General features: G+C 59.0%; 2 protein-coding genes across 5 annotated transcripts; both read left to right on the forward strand.

Moving 5' to 3' along the window:
* The first annotated feature begins 121 nt into the window (after positions 1–121).
* On the forward strand, positions 122–6,458 carry LOC104047241 (killer cell lectin-like receptor subfamily B member 1B allele B). Of its 3 annotated transcripts, XM_064474047.1 has the most exons (7): positions 122–855; positions 2,174–2,889; positions 4,017–4,112; positions 5,114–5,248; positions 5,398–5,603; positions 5,795–5,910; positions 6,009–6,458. In XM_064474047.1, the coding sequence occupies exons 2-7, from the start codon at positions 2,805–2,807 to the stop codon at positions 6,127–6,129; spliced, it is 759 nt and encodes a 252-aa protein (XP_064330117.1). In that variant the 5' UTR covers positions 122–855; positions 2,174–2,804; the 3' UTR covers positions 6,130–6,458. The 3 variants fall into 3 exon arrangements, with proteins under 3 accessions (XP_064330117.1, XP_064330116.1, XP_064330118.1); XM_064474046.1 differs by having other exon boundaries at positions 122–2,889; XM_064474048.1 differs by having other exon boundaries at positions 122–2,889; positions 5,449–5,603.
* An 821-nt stretch (positions 6,459–7,279) lies between these two features.
* On the forward strand, positions 7,280–17,119 carry ZNF692 (zinc finger protein 692). Of its 2 annotated transcripts, none has more exons than XM_064473960.1 (12): positions 7,280–7,382; positions 8,485–8,681; positions 8,781–8,812; positions 9,219–9,650; positions 10,329–10,377; positions 10,546–10,692; positions 12,041–12,169; positions 14,524–14,586; positions 14,818–14,896; positions 15,350–15,464; positions 15,773–15,872; positions 16,358–17,119. In XM_064473960.1, the coding sequence occupies exons 2-12, from the start codon at positions 8,494–8,496 to the stop codon at positions 16,788–16,790; spliced, it is 1,767 nt and encodes a 588-aa protein (XP_064330030.1). In that variant the 5' UTR covers positions 7,280–7,382; positions 8,485–8,493; the 3' UTR covers positions 16,791–17,119. The 2 variants fall into 2 exon arrangements, with proteins under 2 accessions (XP_064330030.1, XP_064330029.1); XM_064473959.1 differs by lacking the exon at positions 7,280–7,382 and adding an exon at positions 7,425–7,496.
* The last annotated feature ends 660 nt before the right edge of the window (positions 17,120–17,779 follow it).

Here is a 17,779-nt window from a genome sequence, read left to right on the forward strand (position 1 = left end):
CAAACTACCATGGCTGTCCCTTCATTTTGGGAAGGTGCCTGCTCAAGGCCGCCCTGTCCGTTCCCCTCCTGGTCCCTGGGTGCACTTTCCGTCCTGGCTCTGGGAGTGTTGGGGTACCCGTGTGCGACGTGGCGGCTGCCCCCGGGGTCTTCTCCCTTGAGCCGTGGCAGCGTGGGGTGCCGGTGGCTGGCGGGGGATGGCTGGCGCTCTCTGCTGGAGCCTGTCCCGCAGTGCTGGCTCTGCCCGGAGCCCAGGCGAGTTGTGGGGCTCCCCCGGGCTGTGCTCTGCTGGAAGCCACGGTCCTTTCCTGTCCCCCCCTTGTTTTCCCTTGTCTGGGGGCTCTCGGGGGGCCCCCCAAATCCTGACCCCCTCAATCGGGTGTTGCTGCAGGAGCCCCAGAAGCATCTGCAGGTGCTGGGGACAAACCGGACCAGGGCGGTGGGAGCACGAACCTCGCTGTGTCCCCTGGGAACGTGGTGCTGGTGTGGTGGCTGCGGGAGGGGCCCTTCCCAGTGCTCCCAGTGTGTCCATCCTCAAGCGTTGCCAGTTTGGGGCTCGGATGGCTGTATAGAGGGGAGAGGAGTGCTGTTGGGGCAGTGGTGCCTCATTTCTGTTTGGCTTGTTCTTTATGAGCGGGGGCAAGCCTATTTGTGAGGCTTCTGCCATGGGGAGAGGCTCTTCTCTCCTCTCCCTGCCCCTGAGTTCTTCCTAATTCCTTCCTAATTCCATTTTCCCCCCTTTGCTTACCTTAGCACTCACACCGCTGCGCTTCCTCTCCGCCTTTGCCTCTGTTAAGGATGACAACCCGGCTAGAAGAGCGATAATCCCCTGCGTTAAGAGCGTGTGCAGGCTGTGGTGAGTGAAGAGTGGGAAATGCAGGAGCATGTCCCTGGTTTGGAGGTGCCATTTTCCCCTGGGGCGAAGCCACCTCGGCTTTTTGCCCTGCGACATCTCCAAAATTACCTTGGCGGGTGTGGCAGCCATCACAGGCTGCCCTTCACGTTGCAGCCTTTCCGCTTTCACACTGTTAACCACAGCCACCCCCTTTCTCACAAGGGACAGGGCAATATTTACCCGACAGGGCCTCAAAGCTGTTTAAAGGAAGGGAAAATGGCTTTGAGGGGTGTTTGTCACCGGTGTGATGGGGTGGGGGGAAGAGGTCGTGGTCTCAAATGGGGGCTGTTGTGGAAATAGGGTCTGCTCTGAGCACGGCAACAGCCGGCGTAGGTGGCTTGTGCCCGGCAGCCTGCGCTAGCAACACCTGCGCCTCGGTTTAGCTCGCGTTTCCCCCACCCGACCCTCTTTTTCTGCCTCCTCCCATCATGGGGCTCCTGCCAGTCTTCCCCACAGTTCAACCTGGACTGGAGGCCGTGGGTTCAACTGGTCTGTCTAGAGCAACCAGTATGGCTGAGCATCCAGCTTCCCTGCGCTGCTCAATCCCTGCTGCTGTTCGAAGGAGTCCTGCTCAGCAGACGGGGTTTGCTGTTCCCAGCTGCAGAATTAAAGCAGTAGCCTAATGAGGTTGCGGGTGTAAAGGTTGCAGCATCATCTGCTCTCTTGAGGAGCTTTTCTCTTGTCACTTTGTGTCTGTGTGGTCAGGTTGGATGCTGAAAGCCTCGCCAAAACCTCAAAGCAAGGGTTTGTTGCTGGTAGAGAAGCTGCGGCCCCTCCTGCGCTCGCTTCTCCCATAGAAAATGCTCTGACAAACCTCCCCGGGGTTTTCCCTTCCTGCTCCGGACGGGCAGCGCACGGGGATGCCGAGGTCGGGTGTGTGCAGAGCAGACCCCGGTGGGGACAGTCCCCGCTCAGGTCCCACCGCCCCAGGCGTGGCGGGGGTTGCAATCCAGCCCCCGCCGTGTGCTTCCCTCACGAGTCTGGGGTGGTTTTGCTCTCCAGAGAAACCCCTTTCTCCTAAATGGGGATAAACACCTAATTGTTGGATGCTTCAGTAGGTCCAGAGGCACCTGATTCCTCTTCTGACAGTCTGGCTTTTGCCTCACTGGGGTCGGATGATCCGTGTGTGGGGTTTCTGAGCCTGCGTGCAGAGACAGATGAGCAAAGAAACCAGTAAAAATGCCATCTCATGCCTTTACCGCGATATTTTCTGTAACTTTGTGTTGTTTTCTACCATTCCTGCCCTCTAATTAGTCTGGTCCCATCCTGGTTTCCAAAGGGAGAAGCTGACTGTCTCTTGGAAGTGACTTCAAAAGAAGGACTGAGGGAAAACCGGAGAGATTCTGTGAACTGTTTGGAACATTCTCCATCCTCTCCCCTTGAAGGGCTCATTTCTAACCCCATGTTTCCAAAGAGCCTCCCAGGATTTTTGGCACCGGCCAAAATCCATGTGTGAGGTTTCCGAGGGCAGCGAAGTCTGGAACTGCCTATTTGCAGAAGCACAGGTTTTGGGTTTTTTGGGGCTTTTATCATTAAAGGTGCCTTGTTTTGGAAGATTTCGTTTGGTTCCTTAGAAGAATATGGCTTGACTTTGAATAGAAAAGGTTTCTTGATGCTATCAGGTGTTACTTCGCTTGATGTGAGCTCGCTTTCCCTGGCTTAATTCAGCAGAAGCTACGTAAAGTTTCATTTTCAGGCTGGCCAGCGCAGTGAACAGGCTCTTTCGCAACCTTGTTCCGCTCAACGAGCGTTCAGAGGCTCGTGCTTCTCCCTGCACACCTCGAGCTCGGAGAGGAGCTTGCAAAGCTGGGCTGGAGGAGAAATCCTCGGGAAAAACTGGACTTGCTGACTGCTGGCTTGCCACCGTTCGAGCAAGAGGCATCGCTGGTGGTCCTCTCGCCTGTCCCACTATGGCTGGGGAAATTATTTATGCTGACCTCGATATCAGTCCCGGGAAACAGGGCAGGAAACTGGATTCGCTTCCTCAGCCTGGCAGTAAGTGCATCGTGGGTTTGGGGGGTCTTTTCTGGGGGGGCTGTGCTTGTGTTGGGAGACTCGCACCCTCCGGGTGGTGCAGGGAGGGGAAGTGGCCCGTGGCTGGGCTGGTGGGATAAGGGATCCCGTCTGCAGTTTGGGATCCCTTTGGTAGTTTTGTCTTGAAATGGCCGTAGGGTTTCTTTGATACGATGTCACTGCTTCACTCTGTGCCCGGAGTCCTACCGTGGCTCAATTCAATGGGATTCCTCCACCGTGGAAACCAAGCGGGCTCGTGTTAACGCTTGCTGCCACGGGGTTAAATACCAGGGCTGCTTTTCGGCCTCCAGCCGCCCTTGGGGACGACGTTGCCCCCCTTTCCACCTCCCTCATCCCTCCTTGTGCGGCTGCTTTGGCTGCAGCCCTGCCAGGATCAAGCCTTAGTTTTGCCACGATCAGTTTTGGAGCCGTAGCTGCCCCCAGCTTGGCCGCGGTCCTTGCGCGGAGAGGCTGAACTCGGAGAACTAAACCCCTGAAGCTTGTGAGGCAGGGCTCAGCCGCCGCACCAAGTGCAGTTTCGGGGGCTGGTTCCTAAAACCCATCTGAAGCGGCTGTGTTTATCCTGGTGTGATGGAAAAAGAAATCCCCCAGCACCCAGCCAGCAAAGGCTCCAAACCTGCGTGAATTCAGCTGCTTTTAGGAGACCTGTGATGCTTAAAGGGCAGCTGGTGCCTTTAGGTGGCCTGATCTGAGTCTCGATAAACCTGGTGCGTCTTTCCTGCACTTGTAATGGTGTTTTGCCCCCACCCCTGTCTCGTTTCCTTCCTCTGCTGCCTTGCTCTGGTGCTTCACGCTCTTTTCCCGCTTATAATATGCGTGAAATTCCCAGCTCTTGGAGTTTGGACACCTGGATAAAGGCAACCAACCTCATCACGAGCGACTTCGCCGCACCAGCGGGATGATTGTGAAATGGAGGAGGGTGGCAGCGGTGAAACGCAGACGATTGACCAAAGCTTTTGAACAGCCAGATGGCTGCCGGTCTCTGAGCTGCTTCTGGAGAGCAAACAGCCGAAATGTGTGCTGCAGATCCGGCTCGCTGGATGCGGGTTTGGGCAGTGTTTTTTCTCCAGAAACTCTTTCCCTTGCAGCATCAGGCTGTCCTCAGTGGCACCGAACTGCTCTCTGGGCCAGCTGGAGCGGGATCCTCCTCCTCGGAGTGGCCGTGGTAGTGGTGGGATACTTGTGTGAGTAGTTCCGCTTGCTGGCGCGGGGGTGACCAAAGGGCCCTCCAAAGAGCAGGGAGCGGGTCCCGGCTCCGGCGGTGCCGGCCCAGGTGCTTGTGTAGGAGTCAAATGTGCTTTTTGTGATCTGCGTTGGCTGACACACATCAGTGCAGGGTGCGGGGAAGTGGGGTGGATGAGCCCTGACTCTTTTGGTCGGCCAGCGAGGGGAAACCACTGGAAACTTCTCAGCTGTGGCTTGGGTGAGGGCTTGGTACGCGATGGCTGAGCTCAGGGTCGCACGGAGCCCTGCCGAAACGAGTCTTGTGCCTGGCAGGATGTTGCTGGTGGCATCTGATGCTGCCCTGACCCACAGCACCCCCAAACCCCACCTAACAGGTGGAAGGGAGACTCAGATGTCTGATGGGGAGGGGAAATCCTCCAAAGGTGGGGAGATCCACTGGATCCTGCGCTGGGGAGGGACTCGGGTGTGGTTTTGATCTGTGGGGGCGGATCTGCCAAGGTTTTGGCACAGGGGTACGGAGGAAGGAGCGAAGGGGTCTGGCTCGAGCAGGTGATGCTCTGGGATGTGGGAGCAACTTCGGGTGCAAGCTGGGGTGCGGTGGCTTTGTCGGGAGCTGCTGTCCCTGTCGCAGGGTGGGTCTGGGGCCAGCAGCGATCTGGGGCTGATGCTTTGAACTTGTGTGGGCCAGGGAATGGAGAGACCCTAGAATAAATCTGCTGGGAGCAGTTCCTGTGCGCTGCATGTGTGTGTGGGCACGCTGTGCCGCAAGGGCTGGTCAGGAGGTGGTGAAGAGCCCCTCACCCTTGCGTCAGGCCCCTCTGAGCTGCACAGAGAAGGCTGGAATGGCTTCTTTTGCAGGAAAGGCCACTTTCCTAGTGGTCAGAAGATCCAGGGCTTTTTGCGGCTGCCCCTTTGATGCCTCCATATCTCGTGTGCCATCTCACGCAGGGGGTGGAGGCAGTTCCAAGTCCCTCTTCCCTGCTCCGTCCTTCCCTTGCAGTTCTCCGCCAGCAGTTGGGGAGCCCAGGCAGCTGCAAGAACGAGAGCAGGAGCGTAGGGGATGGCACCACCACCCTGGAGAACGTCACCGTCCTCTTGAACCTGAGGAAAGGTCTCTGCTTGCCAAAACTGCAAGGTAACTGCCCAGCCATGATGCATGTCAGCCCCCTCGGCTTCCCCAAAAACTGGCAGCACCCCTAAACTGGAGAGCCAAGTGAAGGTCAGGGCATCCCCACGCTCCTGGGGAGCCAACAGGACTTACACGCTTGTCCTTCGGATGTGCAGGGGACGAGGTGGCTTCTGGGTGGCTTGAACGTGGCACCGACTGTCTTTCAGAGGGTGAGGGGTGCAAGCTCTGCCCCACGGGCTGGACACTGCGCGGGACCAAGTGCTACTGGGTTTCCAGTGAGATCAGCTCTTGGAACGAGAGCCGGCAGGACTGCGTGAATCAGAGAGCCGAGCTGCTGACGCTGTGGGGGCAGGATGAGCTGGTGAAGGGGCCGATGGCATCGGGGATGCGGGATGGGTGCCAGGGCTGTGGCTGAGGGGCTGCTGGCACCCAGGGGGAAGGGTTAAGGGCTTGCTGGTGCCTTTGCCAGCGTCGGGGAGCGCCTGGGGATGGGCTGGAGCCTGGTTTTGGGACGGCACGCTGGCATCAGCACCTGCCCTCTCCCTGATCCAGGATTTCATAAAGGAAATGGTGCGGAAACCCAGCAGCTACTTCTGGATCGGCCTCTCCATCCGTTCCACCGGGGAGGGCTGGACCTGGCTGAACGGCTCCTGCCTGGACCGGAGCCGGTGAGCGCTTCGGGCAGGGATGGGTGTCGAGGTGGGCGCCTCCACCAGCACCCGAGGGTCCCTCGCGCTGTGCCACGGGCTCCCTTCTGCACCCGCAGGTTCCAGCTGAGCCCCAGGAATGCAGGACGCTGCGGGGCGGTCAGGGAGAGCACGATCGTCTTTGACACCTGCAGCTCGGGATTGCAGTGGATCTGCCAGAAAGAAGCCACCCAGCTCTGAGCCGGGGTGGGGGGTCAGGGCATCGCCCCCCTGCTCCTTTCCCCGTTCTCTTTTAATGTGCCAATATTGGGGTGCGGGGCTGCCCCTCATTTGCATGCTAATTTGTATAGAGTGAGGGAGCGGGAGGGATTTGGGGTCAGGACAAGCCATGGGGAGAAACCACCAGCAGTGAAGACATGGGTCAAAACCACTGAAATCCTCTATTACACCCAAAACCTGACCATGAGCTGATGGTCAGAGGAGAAAAAAGAATCGTTGCGGGGTGAAAAACAATTCGCATGACTCTTGAGTTCCTCCAGGGGCTTCATCGAGGCCGTTTATGGCGAGGTTTTAACAATAAATTTTTAAAAAATCTCCTTCAGGGGTGGGGAGGGGGGAACTGGGGGAGGAAGTAGAAATCAGCTGGATGAAAATGCTAAATTTAGAACAGCTTTGTTGATGCCAAGATGAGCTGAGCTCTTGCTGGGGAAAGAACCCTGGAAGAAGGGTGGAAAAAAGGATTTAATGTAAAACTGGGCTAATTTGGGCAACTGGCAGCCAAAGCTGGTGAATGGCTTTGGAGGAATGGGACAGAGCGCAGGGTGAGCGTGGAAAAGGTCACCCAGACGTGGCAATAAAGGTGCGCTAGCTTTTATTATTAGTAGTATTAAGTATTATTATTATTATCGTTATTATTATTAGCGCAGCTTTGGGGTGGGCTCAAAGGGACGGGGTCTTGGGCAGGTTCGGGGGGTGGCCCTGCCTTCTGTGTGACAGCAACCGAACCAAATCCCACCCAGGGAAGTGAGAACCACCCCCGGTGGGGCTGTAAACCACCAAAAAGTGCCTGTAAGGGGAATAGTTCACCCCCCAAAAAGGTCAAAAATTGGGACTAGCTCCTCTGCCCCAGTACTGGCTGCCTGATGGATGTGGGGCCTCAGCCCCATATGCACCCCTAAGCCCAACGTGGGCCCCTCAGGAGTGAGGGGCCGGGGGGATCTGGGGGGGGGCTTTGCCTCGGGGTGCGTTGAGGAGGGTCGGGGCGACCCCGAAGGGCTTCGTGTCCCGTTCCCCCCCCCCCACCCCGGAATACCCTTGGCTGAGTTTCCCATAATGCACCGCGCTCGCCTCCCTGACTACAACTCCCGTCAGCCCCCGCGCGGAGGACTCAGTTTCCCGGCGTCCTCTGGGACAGGGAGCGGCGCAGTGCGCATGCGCCACGGCGGGGAGGCGGAGGCGGGCCCTCCGCCATCTTGTCCCGGTCCCTGAGCAGTGTGAGCAATGGGGGGGGGGGGGGGGGGGGGGGGAATGTCCTTTGGCTCTTAAAGGGGGCACGGCCCGGGGTGGGGCCACCTCGGGTTGCGATGGAGCGCGGTCCGGCGGAGGAGGTTCGCCGGCGGGCGGGTTGGTGGCGGCGGGGGTGGCGGCAGCGCGCCGGCAGCGCGCCGGAGCCTCGGCCCTTCTCTTCCCGTTGGTTTTTCCTTCCCAGCCGCAGGGCCCGCTTTAAGGCCCAGCGGTGGGAACGGGGCCGCCGCGGGGGGGGGGAGCCGTGAGGGGCGGGGGGGGGGGGGGGGGGCCTCGGGGGAGAAATGGCGGGAAGGCGGGAGGCGGGGATAGGGAGAAGGCGGGGTTTGCGGGGCGGGGCTTTGCGGACGAGGGGAGGAGCCACGCGTGAGGGCGGGGTTGTTGAGGGGGCGGGGCTGTGGCGGGTGGGCGGGGCCAAGAGGAGGGTGTGGTGCACAGTAAGGGCTTGGAGGGGTGGAGCCATGGCGTGGGGGCGGGGCTGGAGGGGAGGCGGGGCTTCAGCAGGGTTTTGGGGGACAGTATGGCCTCCCCCCTCCCTTACCCAGGCCCACCCAGCCTGTGTCCACCCTGCCCCCCCCCATGGGAGCCACCCCCATACCCCTGTCTGTCCCCCCCCAAGTACCCTGTCACCACCCCCCGAGAGTCAGCCCACCCCCATGGAGTCAGACCACCCCCCCTGACCCCACCCGGGGTCAGACCACCCCCCTGTCCCCCATTCCCTGTCCCTCCTGACACCCCCCCCAGCACCCTCCCATGCTGGTGCCCCCCCCCATGTCCTCCTTGCCCCCCCCCCCCCAGCCCCCTCCCCACGGAACTGGGCTGTCCCCATGTGTGCTTCCTCCCAGCCCTGTGTCCCCCCCCAGCACCCCAATGACCCCCCCAAGACCCCTCCATGGAGCCAGGCCGCCCCCATGTCCCCCCAGACCCCCCTCCAGAGCTAGGCCATCTCCATGTCCCCACCTGACACCCCCCCCCAGACCACCCCATGGAGCCAGGCTGCCCCTAAATCCCCCTCCCATGCCTCTGTGTCCCTCCCCCAACCATCCCCATGTCCCCCCCCACCCCCGCCAGGTCCCCCCCATGGAGCCGGGCCGCCCCGGCCGGCAGCGGGCCCCCGACTGCATCCGACGACAGAAGCGCCGGGAGCTGGATGCCCGCCGCAGCAAGTGCCGCATCCGCATCGGGGGGCACCTGGAACGCTGGTGTCGCCTCAAGGAGCAGCTCGGCTTCGCCCTGCACTCCCAGTTGGCCCAGTTCCTCCTCGACAGGTCGGTGCCGGGGGAAGGGGGGTGTCCGCAAAACCCTTAAAACCCCTCGGAATGGGGAAAAGAAAAGGTTTAAGTTCCCTCTCCCTCTTCCCGCCACAGGTACAGCTCCCACGGCTGCGTCTGGAGCCCGGGTAGGTGCCTCCCACCCCAATTCCACCTTAGCATCGAGTTTGGTTTTTTTTTGGACCCAAAAGAGGTTTATGGTGGAAGAGAGAAGATTCCCGTTGCGTCGAGCACTTGGGTGCTGGAGATTCGCACACCCCCACCGAGCAGGAGGCGAATCGCTCCCCGGGTTTGGCTGCCTTGGGGCCGTTGGCATCCCCAGCTCTTATTTTTGGGGCTATTTGGGGTTTTGGGGATTGCTAAAAAAGGGGTGCTTTTCATATAATGGAACCATCAGAGCTTGAATGAGATGATGGGGAAGGTGGAGGGAGACCCACCTGCCCCACGTTGGTTTTACATGATGGAGAACAACCAAAAAGCCAGACTTTGGAGCCGGTTTTCACTGATTAGTCTGGTTTTTTGTGCCTTCACCAGGCGAGCCGGAGCCCAACCTTCTCCATGCCGATGCCCTGCAGCGCCTGGTCGTCCTGTCCCACGGTCACGGCCAAGAGTGCGGTTTCGTCCCCGACGTGAAGCCCCCAGCCCCGGGCAGCACGTCCCAGCTGGTGTGGGAGTGCATGGCCGGGCACAGCTTCTCCTGGGGTGTCCCTGGGGCAGCGGGGGTCCGTACCCCCACAACCGGCCACCATGGAGAGGAGCAACGGGGGGACTCGGGGCGCAGCTCCCCACCGGCCGCCAGCCGCCGGCGCTCGCTCCGGAGAACAGGTCTGGTCACCGAGTCCGGCTCCGGGAAGGGTGAAACCGAAGCGGAGGGAGCAGCTCAGTCGCCTGTCGGTGCCGGGGACCAGAGGGAAGAGCCGGGAGCTGATGGTGATGATGGTGATGATGGTGATGATGACAACGCAGGTGAGCTCCTCTGTATCCCCTTCTCCATCCCCGTTTCTCCGTTGGCCTCTGGATTGCCCATCTTCTGCCCTTCTCCCAGTCCCAGGGGCACATCAGCCACCTTCCCACCGGCATCAGGTGTTGCCCCAAACCCCGTTGCCTCCCTATTCCACCAGATTTGACAGCACCATCCTGTAAAACAAATCCCTGCGCTTTTGCTGGAAAAACGGGCAGAGGAGTCTCCCACTGGGCTTGTTCCTACCACAAAATAACCCCGTATCTTCTCTGTCCTTTCCTTGCCCTGGAAAAGCAGAGCTGGGGGACCTCAGGTTCATTACAGGCGTTGAGCAGACCTCGCTGAGCCCACGCAGACGCAGCTCTCGGCAGTTTCCGAGAGTCGCAGCCCTTGTCGTTCATCCAGACTGGAAACCAGGGGGGGAAAAAATCCATTTTTCCCCCTGTAGTAGCTACTTGAGAAGAAGTTGAGCTTCTTCCAGTAGAGTATTCTGGAGTAACTTGGCCTTCATTTCTTCCGCTCTGCGGGGTGGCACCATGCAAGTCCCTTCCAACACCTGCAGGCTTCCCCACCCTGCTCCCAGCTCCACTCCCCATCCTCCTCCTCCCTCCCCTGCCTCTCCCAACATCCCGGCTCAACCAGCCCCTCTTCAACTTCCCACAACTCCTGTCGCCTCCTTGCAGCTCCCCGAGTGCCGACGGAGATGGGGACCATGGCAGAAGGTCACGGGAGGTGAGTCTTCCCCGAGTCTGTAACTGGGCTCTCTGGAGCCGAAGGTCAAGTTTGGACCCGCCCATCTCATCCCTTGAGTTCTCCAACGGGCAGCCGCTGTTTTACGGAAGACTTTCCACGGGAAAACCCGTTGCAGCAGAGCTGACTTTGACCGTTGCGTTCCTGCAGCACGCCCATCCCGGAGGAGAAAGCGGAGCCGGGGTCTGAGCCCCAAGAAGGAGAGGAGGAAGAGGAGGACGAGGACTTTGCCGAGGAGGATGACCTGACTTACACTGACGATCTGCGCGATGAGAACTACCACCCATCTCTGGACAGGTGAGAAGTGCTTAGAGCTGCTGGGAAGGGGCCCTTGGCCTGGGACCACGTGAGAGCCAGTCCCCAGGCTCCCAGTCATGCCGTCCCAATCCGCACTGGGAGGGTTTCAAACCTTACATCTCTGCCACCCTATGACGTCCTTATATCACCTAAATAAGTTGCTTCTGCACTCAAAAAGGCACAGCCTTTTGGGGAGACACATTCTTTTGCTGTATCTCTCCCTGGGTGAGGGTGTTTACCATGCCCAACCCATGCCCAACCCATGCCCTACCCTTGCCCAACCCTTGCCCAACCCATGCCCAACCCATGCCCTACCCTTGCCCAACCCTTGCCCAACCCATGCCCTACCCGTGCCCTACCCGTGCCCAACCCTTGCCCAACCCTTGCCCAACCCATGCCCTACCCATGCCCAACCCATGCCCTACCCTTGCCCAACCCTTGCCCAACCCTTGCCCAACCCATGCCCAACCCATGCCCAACCCACGCCCTACCCACGCCCAACCCACGCCCAACCCACGCCCAACCCACGCCCTACCCACGCCCAACCCACGCCCTACCCACGCCCAACCCACGCCCAACCCACGCCCAACCCACACCCAACCCACGCCCAACCCACGCCCTACCCATGCCCTACCCACGCCCAACCCATGCCCAACCCGTGCCCAACCCATGCCCAACCCGTGCCCAACCCATGCCCTACCCTTGCCCTACCCTTGCCCAACCCGTGCCCTACCCAGGCGCAACCCATGCCCTACCCGTGCCCAACCCATGCCCTACCCATGCCCTACCCATGCCCAACCCACGCCCAACCCACGCCCAACCCACGCCCTACCCATGCCCAACCCACGCCCTACCCACACCCAACCCACGCCCAACCCACGCCCTACCCACACCCAACCCACGCCCTACCCACGCCCAATCCACGCCCTACCCACACCCAACCCACGCCCAACCCACGCCCTACCCACACCCAACCCACGCCCAACCCATGCCCAACCCACGCCCAACCCATGCCCAACCCACGCCCAACCCATGCCCAACCCGTGCCCAACCCATGCCCTACCCAGGCCCTACCCTTGCCCAACCCACGCCCAACCCGTGCCCAACCCACGCCCTACCCATGCCCTACCCTTGCCCAACCCGTGCCCTACCCAGGCGCAACCCATGCCCTACCCATGCCCTACCCATGCCCTACCCATGCCCAACCCACGCCCAACCCACGCCCTACCCACGCCCAACCCACGCCCAACCCATGCCCTACCCATGCCCAACCCACGCCCAACCCACGCCCAACCCCATCCAACCACCTAAAACGTCTTTCCTATCCCACGTCTGTCTTCTCCCCCAGTGACTCGGAGCAACAGCGGCGACAAAGCCAGACCAAAGCCCGTAAGAAACCCATAAAGGAGGAGCCACCCCCGAATGAGCCGAGCCTGACCAGCTCCAGCCCGTCGGGGGAGAAGGTTGGACGAGTCAGGTGAGTCGTGATGGCCGCGGTGACGCTGGGGACGGGCGTCGGGGGTCCTTGTCTTGGGGAACCATCTCGCCGTGGTGAGCGCGCGTTGGAGATGCTGAGAAACCAGATGGAAACCATCCAGCCCAACAATAAATGATGTTCAAGCCCTGAGCTCTGGGCGGGGGCAAGAGCCGCACGTCCCCAAGGCGGTTTAATCCTCGCGGTGCCGCCGTCCGCAGGGCAGAGCTGCGTTGCTTGGCCTTGTTGCGTGTTAGAGCTTGCAAAGGGGTTGTGTGTGTGGGGGGGCTGGGACGCCGATCTCGCTGCGGGGTGAGGCTTAACAAGTCTCCATTTCATCCACCGCGTCTCTCGTGGAGCCGGTCGTGGGTGCTCAGGGAGCAAGGACGTGCCGCTGGGGCAGAGGTGGTCCCCGGAGGGGAATGAAGACCCCTTCAACCACCACCGTGGTGGGCGTTGAAGCCTCTGAGCAGAGCTGGAGGTTGCAGCGGCAAAAAATCCCTACGTGCCACCCCTCCACCCCCTGCATAAGCACAGAGACCGCTGTCTCCACCTATAGCTACGGGCCTTCTCCAGCAGCCAGAGCAGCGCTAGAGGGCCCAGCTATATTGTCCTCAAGCCCACGGGGAGATGTGTGTAGCGACGGCAGCGCTGCCAACCCCAAGTGTTGGTCAAGGGGCAGCTTGATAACGACCACGATGATTTAATTTGCAAGCGCTCTTTACCACAGCCTGTTTGAGGCTGAGGGTTAGGTTTTAATCTTTCCCTCCCCGGCCGCGTGGACTCAAAATTCACTTTTCTGTCCTAAACAAGCTCAAACCATCACTCATTTGCCGGGTCTTTATGCAAGAGGGTTAAATAGAGGTTGGTCTCGATGCTGAGACAAGAGGATGGGCCACGCGTTGCCTCTTGGGTCTGACACACAAGGAGAACGTCACCTTGCTGGATCTTCTTCCGTTTTTAATACGACGAGGGCGTTAAAAGCCCCCTTTTTCGCTGGCGTTAGCCGGAGTGACCGCGTGACGTCGCCGCGTCACGCGTCTTGCCTTCGTGTGTCCTGCGAAGGACGGGACCCGCAGCAAAACGCGACCCCCGAAACTCACCCCGTAAGTATCGTGCGGCTCCGTTAAGGCTTTTCTTGATCTGTTTTTTTTTTTTATTTTTTACTTTGACACGGTGTTGCCGCTTCTTTTCGGTGCTAAACACCCTTCCCGTCTCCTTCCAGCTCTGAAACGGCCTCGCAGCTCGCTGGAAGAGCAAACACCCTCCCGGAGACCCAAAATACAATGGTAAATATGGCATTGGCTTTTCTCTCCCTGCCCACCGCTGGTCACGTTGCACCGGGGGGAACTAGGCTTAAAATTCAACTTGAGGGTGGAAAGGTTTGGGTTAGGTCTAGGTAGTCCTTGTTAAAACCAAAAGTGAATTAAAAGAGGGATTTTTTTTCCACATCCCTCTGGCATTTTTTGGGTCCTGCGCACTTTCCATTCAAAACCCTGGTGTCCAAACCTCCAAAAGTGCCTAAAGACACACCTAAGGACCAGCACCGATTTGCAGAAGTGGCTGATGAAAGCTTTTAACCCCCCTCTCCAAAGCCCTGCCTAAACTTTAAGTCGGTGCTGCCCTTTTTAAGGCCGAGCTTGGTTACAGAGACCGTATTTACAAGCGTTTGATTAATTTCCCACCCCCCCCCTTTTGTTGCAGCAACTGGAAGAATGGAGATAAAAGACTGTTTTATGAGCAAAAACGAGAGGCTCCAGGCTTCGGCGTGTTCGTGCTCTTCTTGCTTCCCGAAGGTAACGCCATCGTGACCTAATAAAACATTATTAAAGAGATTGTGGACAAAGATGCCCAGCCCCCTCTGGCATCGTCGTCTATTAACGATCTCTTTATTTCTCCTCCCCACAAAAACATGCTGGTTTGTTGTTTTTTTTTTAACGTATCTTTCTTTAATTTCAGGATGTCAGCCCAAAATAGCTGCTGTTTCCATGGCGCTGCCGATAAATTATAGATCAAACGAGGCTGGCGGAAGGTTGACAGCAACCTGAAATGTCCTGGGACGTACCTAAAACCATGTGAAAGAATTTTTGTAATGAATAATAAAGACTATCTTCCTATTTATAATGTCTGAGAGGTGCATTTGTGAACAGCGTTTCCTGCTCCGACGGGGAGAAATAGTGAATTCTCAAAACGGAAGAAATAAAAGCGAAATGGTCGCCCAGAGGATGGTTTTAGTGCAGGGTTTGCTCGGAGACCTTTCAGCCGCGAGGCTGGAGGACCTCAGCGCCTCCGCTTTGTGCTTGGGGACAAGGAGGGGGGGACACAAAAGCCTCACTCAAGCCCCTTTCCCGTTGCAGCTGCAAGAGGCGAGCGCGGTCGGGCGACGAGGACGTGGCGCAGATCGGCCCGAAGAGGATCAGGTACCTGGGGCCGGTGGGGAGGGGGAAGCTGCCACGCCATTTCCCAGCCCCTTGCGAAGACGAGGCGGCTTCCTTCCCTTAAATTAAGCTTTTGATGGGTGGGTAAGGGGGAAGATGGGTGGGGAGGACCTAGTCGGGTGCCAAATCCAAAAGCTACACCTTTTTTGGTGCTCCTCCCTGCTCATCCTCACCGAGGATGGGGTTTTTGTCTCTCTACCCTCTCTCCTGCAGGAAGGCAGCGAAGCGTGAGATCCTCCTGTGCGACTTCGAAGGCTGCGGCAAGATCTTCTCCAACCGCCAGTACCTGAACGTGAGGGCTGGGAGCAACCGTGGCGCTTAAATCCACCTCTCGTGCCCCGGGAGGCGCAGCCGAGCTGGGCACGAGCCTCTCTCCCGCTCCCGGTCCCTTCTGGGGTCACCAGGAGCTTTGGTGACCCATTTGATGGTCAGGTTTTGCCTGTCCAAGCTCCGTTTTGGGCATCTTGGCTCTTGTCCTAGGGGTTGGGCAACCAGAATTGCCCCTGGCTTTCCAAAGCTGGATAACAGAGAGGGGCCGTGGTGGCCCCGTGTGTTCAGCACCAGCTTGGCATGGCCGAGGTCACTTGATGTCCCACCAAGGGATTTCGCTTCAGGGAGCGAAACAGGGCGGGGAGGTTGTTGCTGGAAGGTGCCTTTGGGTGTCCTCTGGGTGCAGCGTCTCAGCGATGAGCTCCTCTCTTCTTAACCCACCCCCCCTTTTTTTTTTTCCTCCCCAAAACGGCAGCACCACAAGAAGTACCAGCACGTCCACCAGAAGACCTTCACCTGCTCCGAGCCCAGCTGCGGCAAGTCCTTTAACTTCAAGAAGCACCTCAAGGAGCACGAGAAGCTGCACAGCGGTGAGTCAGCCGCCCCGTACGGGCACGTAACCCCCCCATATGGGTATATATCCCCCCCCGTACCCTCCCCATGCTGGTCCTGCCTCTACTGGGCTACAGCTGGCCCTCCCCAGCCACATTTGCATCCCTGGGAGATGTTATTGCACCCGTTTGCTTTCTCCTGCTGAGAGCTACGGTCACGCTCTCACGTATCAGCTCCAGTGCTGTGCTGAGAAAGCATCCTGCCTCCTAAAATAAAGCCTGAAACCTCCCTGGCTGCTCATCCAGGCTGGCTCAGCCCCTAATCCCTTTCTTCCCCTGCCCCACAGACAAGCGGGACTATATCTGCGAGTTCTGCGCCCGTTCCTTTCGTACCAGCAGCAACTTGATCATCCACCGGCGCATCCACACAGGGGAGAAACCTCTGCAGTAAGTACCAGGCCCACCAGCGCGACCACGGATGCTCCGCTTGGCATCAGGGTTTAGCCCCGTTGCTTTTTCCCCCCACCCCCCACCCCCAATTTAGCGTCGCGGTGCGCGGGTGAGCGCGGCAGGTTTCTCGCCGTGGGTAGCCAGAGGACTCGCTGTTATTATAGATCCCTGAAGCCATGAATTTCTGCCTCTGGGGCTGGTTGCGCTCTGCTCCAGCGGCTTCAGGGCGTGGGCTTAACTTGGAGCAGCTTAATAAGCTGGGCTTTAACGAGAGCAATGCGTTTCCTTGCCTGGAGGGTGTGCTGAAGCCCCACGGCGCCAACGCAGCGGTGCGGAGGCACTGGCTTTGCGAAGCCCACGTAAACTTGCGGCATCAAGATGAGGCGAGGCCAGGTTTTGGGTTTTTTTTTTCCCCTCCTGCTTAATCTTTTTTTTTTTTCCTCTTAATCTTTTACATTGAATCCCCTCCCGTTTTCTCCCAGGTGCGAGATCTGCGGCTTCACCTGCCGCCAGAAAGCCTCCCTGAACTGGCACATGAAGAAACACGACGCCGACTCCTTCTACCAGTTCTCCTGCGACATCTGCGGCAAGAAGTTTGAGAAGAAAGACAACGTCACAGCCCACAAAAGCAAAAGCCACCCCGAAGCGCTCGGCGGACCCCCCCAAGCCGAGGGGGGCCAGCGGCAGCCGGCGCCAGCGAGCTTCAGCGCGGGGACGCAGGCAGGGCCGGAGCACCCCGAGGCACCCGCGGCGTCGGCCGCGGAGCCGCTGGAGGTGCCGGGGCTTGGGGACACCGTGGGGAGCGGAGGTGACGGGGAGAAGACCCCACCTCCGATTGCAGCTGAGTATCGGGGGGTTATCGGGCAGGATTCGGGCACCCCCCGAGGCCCGGCGATGGACGGGGTTGGTTCGTAGCAGGACTCATCCTCCAGTTCTTGGCCGCAGGAGGGACCAGCAAGGACGGGAGGACCAAGGGGGGGGGGGACAAGGTGAAACGAGGCCGGACCCCCACGGCGTGGGGCAGCAGCGTGTCCAGGTGCCAAAACCCACAAGGGACGGGCAAGGAACTGGAGCTTCCCGGGGGAAATCCCAGCTTCGCCGCCAAAACCGGGCCTTCCCTTGAGCTGGCAGCAGCGGTGCCACGGGCGGAGAGCGGCTTGCCCGGCTCCCCTCGCTGCCAGGCGGGAGCGGGAGGCCGCCAAAGCCCTCGGCAGGCTCTTTAATAAACTTATTTTTGTGTAAAAGTGGGTTTCCCCGCTTGCGCCGGGCGCCTCTGCGCCGAGTTTCTGTGAAAACCAGAGGTAGAAAAGCGCAGTTTCCCTGTGCGCAGCCCGCCTCGACGCCAAGCCCAACGGCTGTCTATATTTAGCACAATTTATTTTTTTAAAAAAAAAGGATGATTTAGGTTGGGAAGGCAACAGCAGGTGGAAGGGATTGAGGCCGTATCAGTTTTGGCCTTGGAAATGGGTGTTATTTGAGCCAGCGATGGTTCCCCAGGTTCTATAAACACTTTTTTTATTGAGCCTTTTTGGAAAGGATTGTAATATTTATGTGGCCTTGAAGGTCACCAGCTCAACGGGTTTTAAGTGAGGGGGAAAAAAAAAACCCGCTGCAAATATAGACGAGAAGATGGGTTTGACACAGATAAAAGGGCTGGAGGAGGACAGAGCTCGCCCGAGCGCCTCCAGGAATCGAGGACCTAAAAATGGGGCTGGCTGTAGGAATCGTAAGTCAGGCTCTGCCCTCAAATAGCACCTGGGGGGAGGAAAAAAAAGCCCATTTCAGGGGAGAAGCTGGGGGTTAAAGGTGTTTTTTTTTCCTTTCCACTGTGATTCTGTTAAAAAAAAAACACAGCCTTTTTGTTTCTGGCTGCAACGAGGATGAAATCCCAGCTGCTGAGAGGA

Source organism: Phalacrocorax carbo, chromosome 26, assembly GCF_963921805.1.
Source record: "Phalacrocorax carbo chromosome 26, bPhaCar2.1, whole genome shotgun sequence".
Lineage (NCBI taxonomy): Eukaryota > Metazoa > Chordata > Aves > Suliformes > Phalacrocoracidae > Phalacrocorax > Phalacrocorax carbo.

What these genes read in the sequence shown, in the direction of transcription:
- LOC104047241 (XM_064474046.1), top strand. Translation starts at nt 2,805, where the DNA reads ATGGCTGGGGAAATTATTTATGCTGACCTCGATATCAGTCCCGGGAAA. An exon ending in TTCGCTTCCTCAGCCTGGCA is followed by an intron (nt 2,890 to 4,016) that starts GTAAGTGCATCG and finishes TTTCCCTTGCAG; the next exon opens with CATCAGGCTGTCCTCAGTGG. An exon ending in CTGCTTGCCAAAACTGCAAG is followed by an intron (nt 5,249 to 5,397) that starts GTAACTGCCCAG and finishes TCGGATGTGCAG; the next exon opens with GGGACGAGGTGGCTTCTGGG.
- ZNF692 (XM_064473959.1), top strand. Translation starts at nt 7,473, where the DNA reads ATGGAGCGCGGTCCGGCGGAGGAG. An exon ending in AGCGCGGTCCGGCGGAGGAG is followed by an intron (nt 7,497 to 8,484) that starts GTTCGCCGGCGG and finishes CACCCCCGCCAG; the next exon opens with GTCCCCCCCATGGAGCCGGG. An exon ending in CGGCTGCGTCTGGAGCCCGG is followed by an intron (nt 8,813 to 9,218) that starts GTAGGTGCCTCC and finishes TGCCTTCACCAG; the next exon opens with GCGAGCCGGAGCCCAACCTT.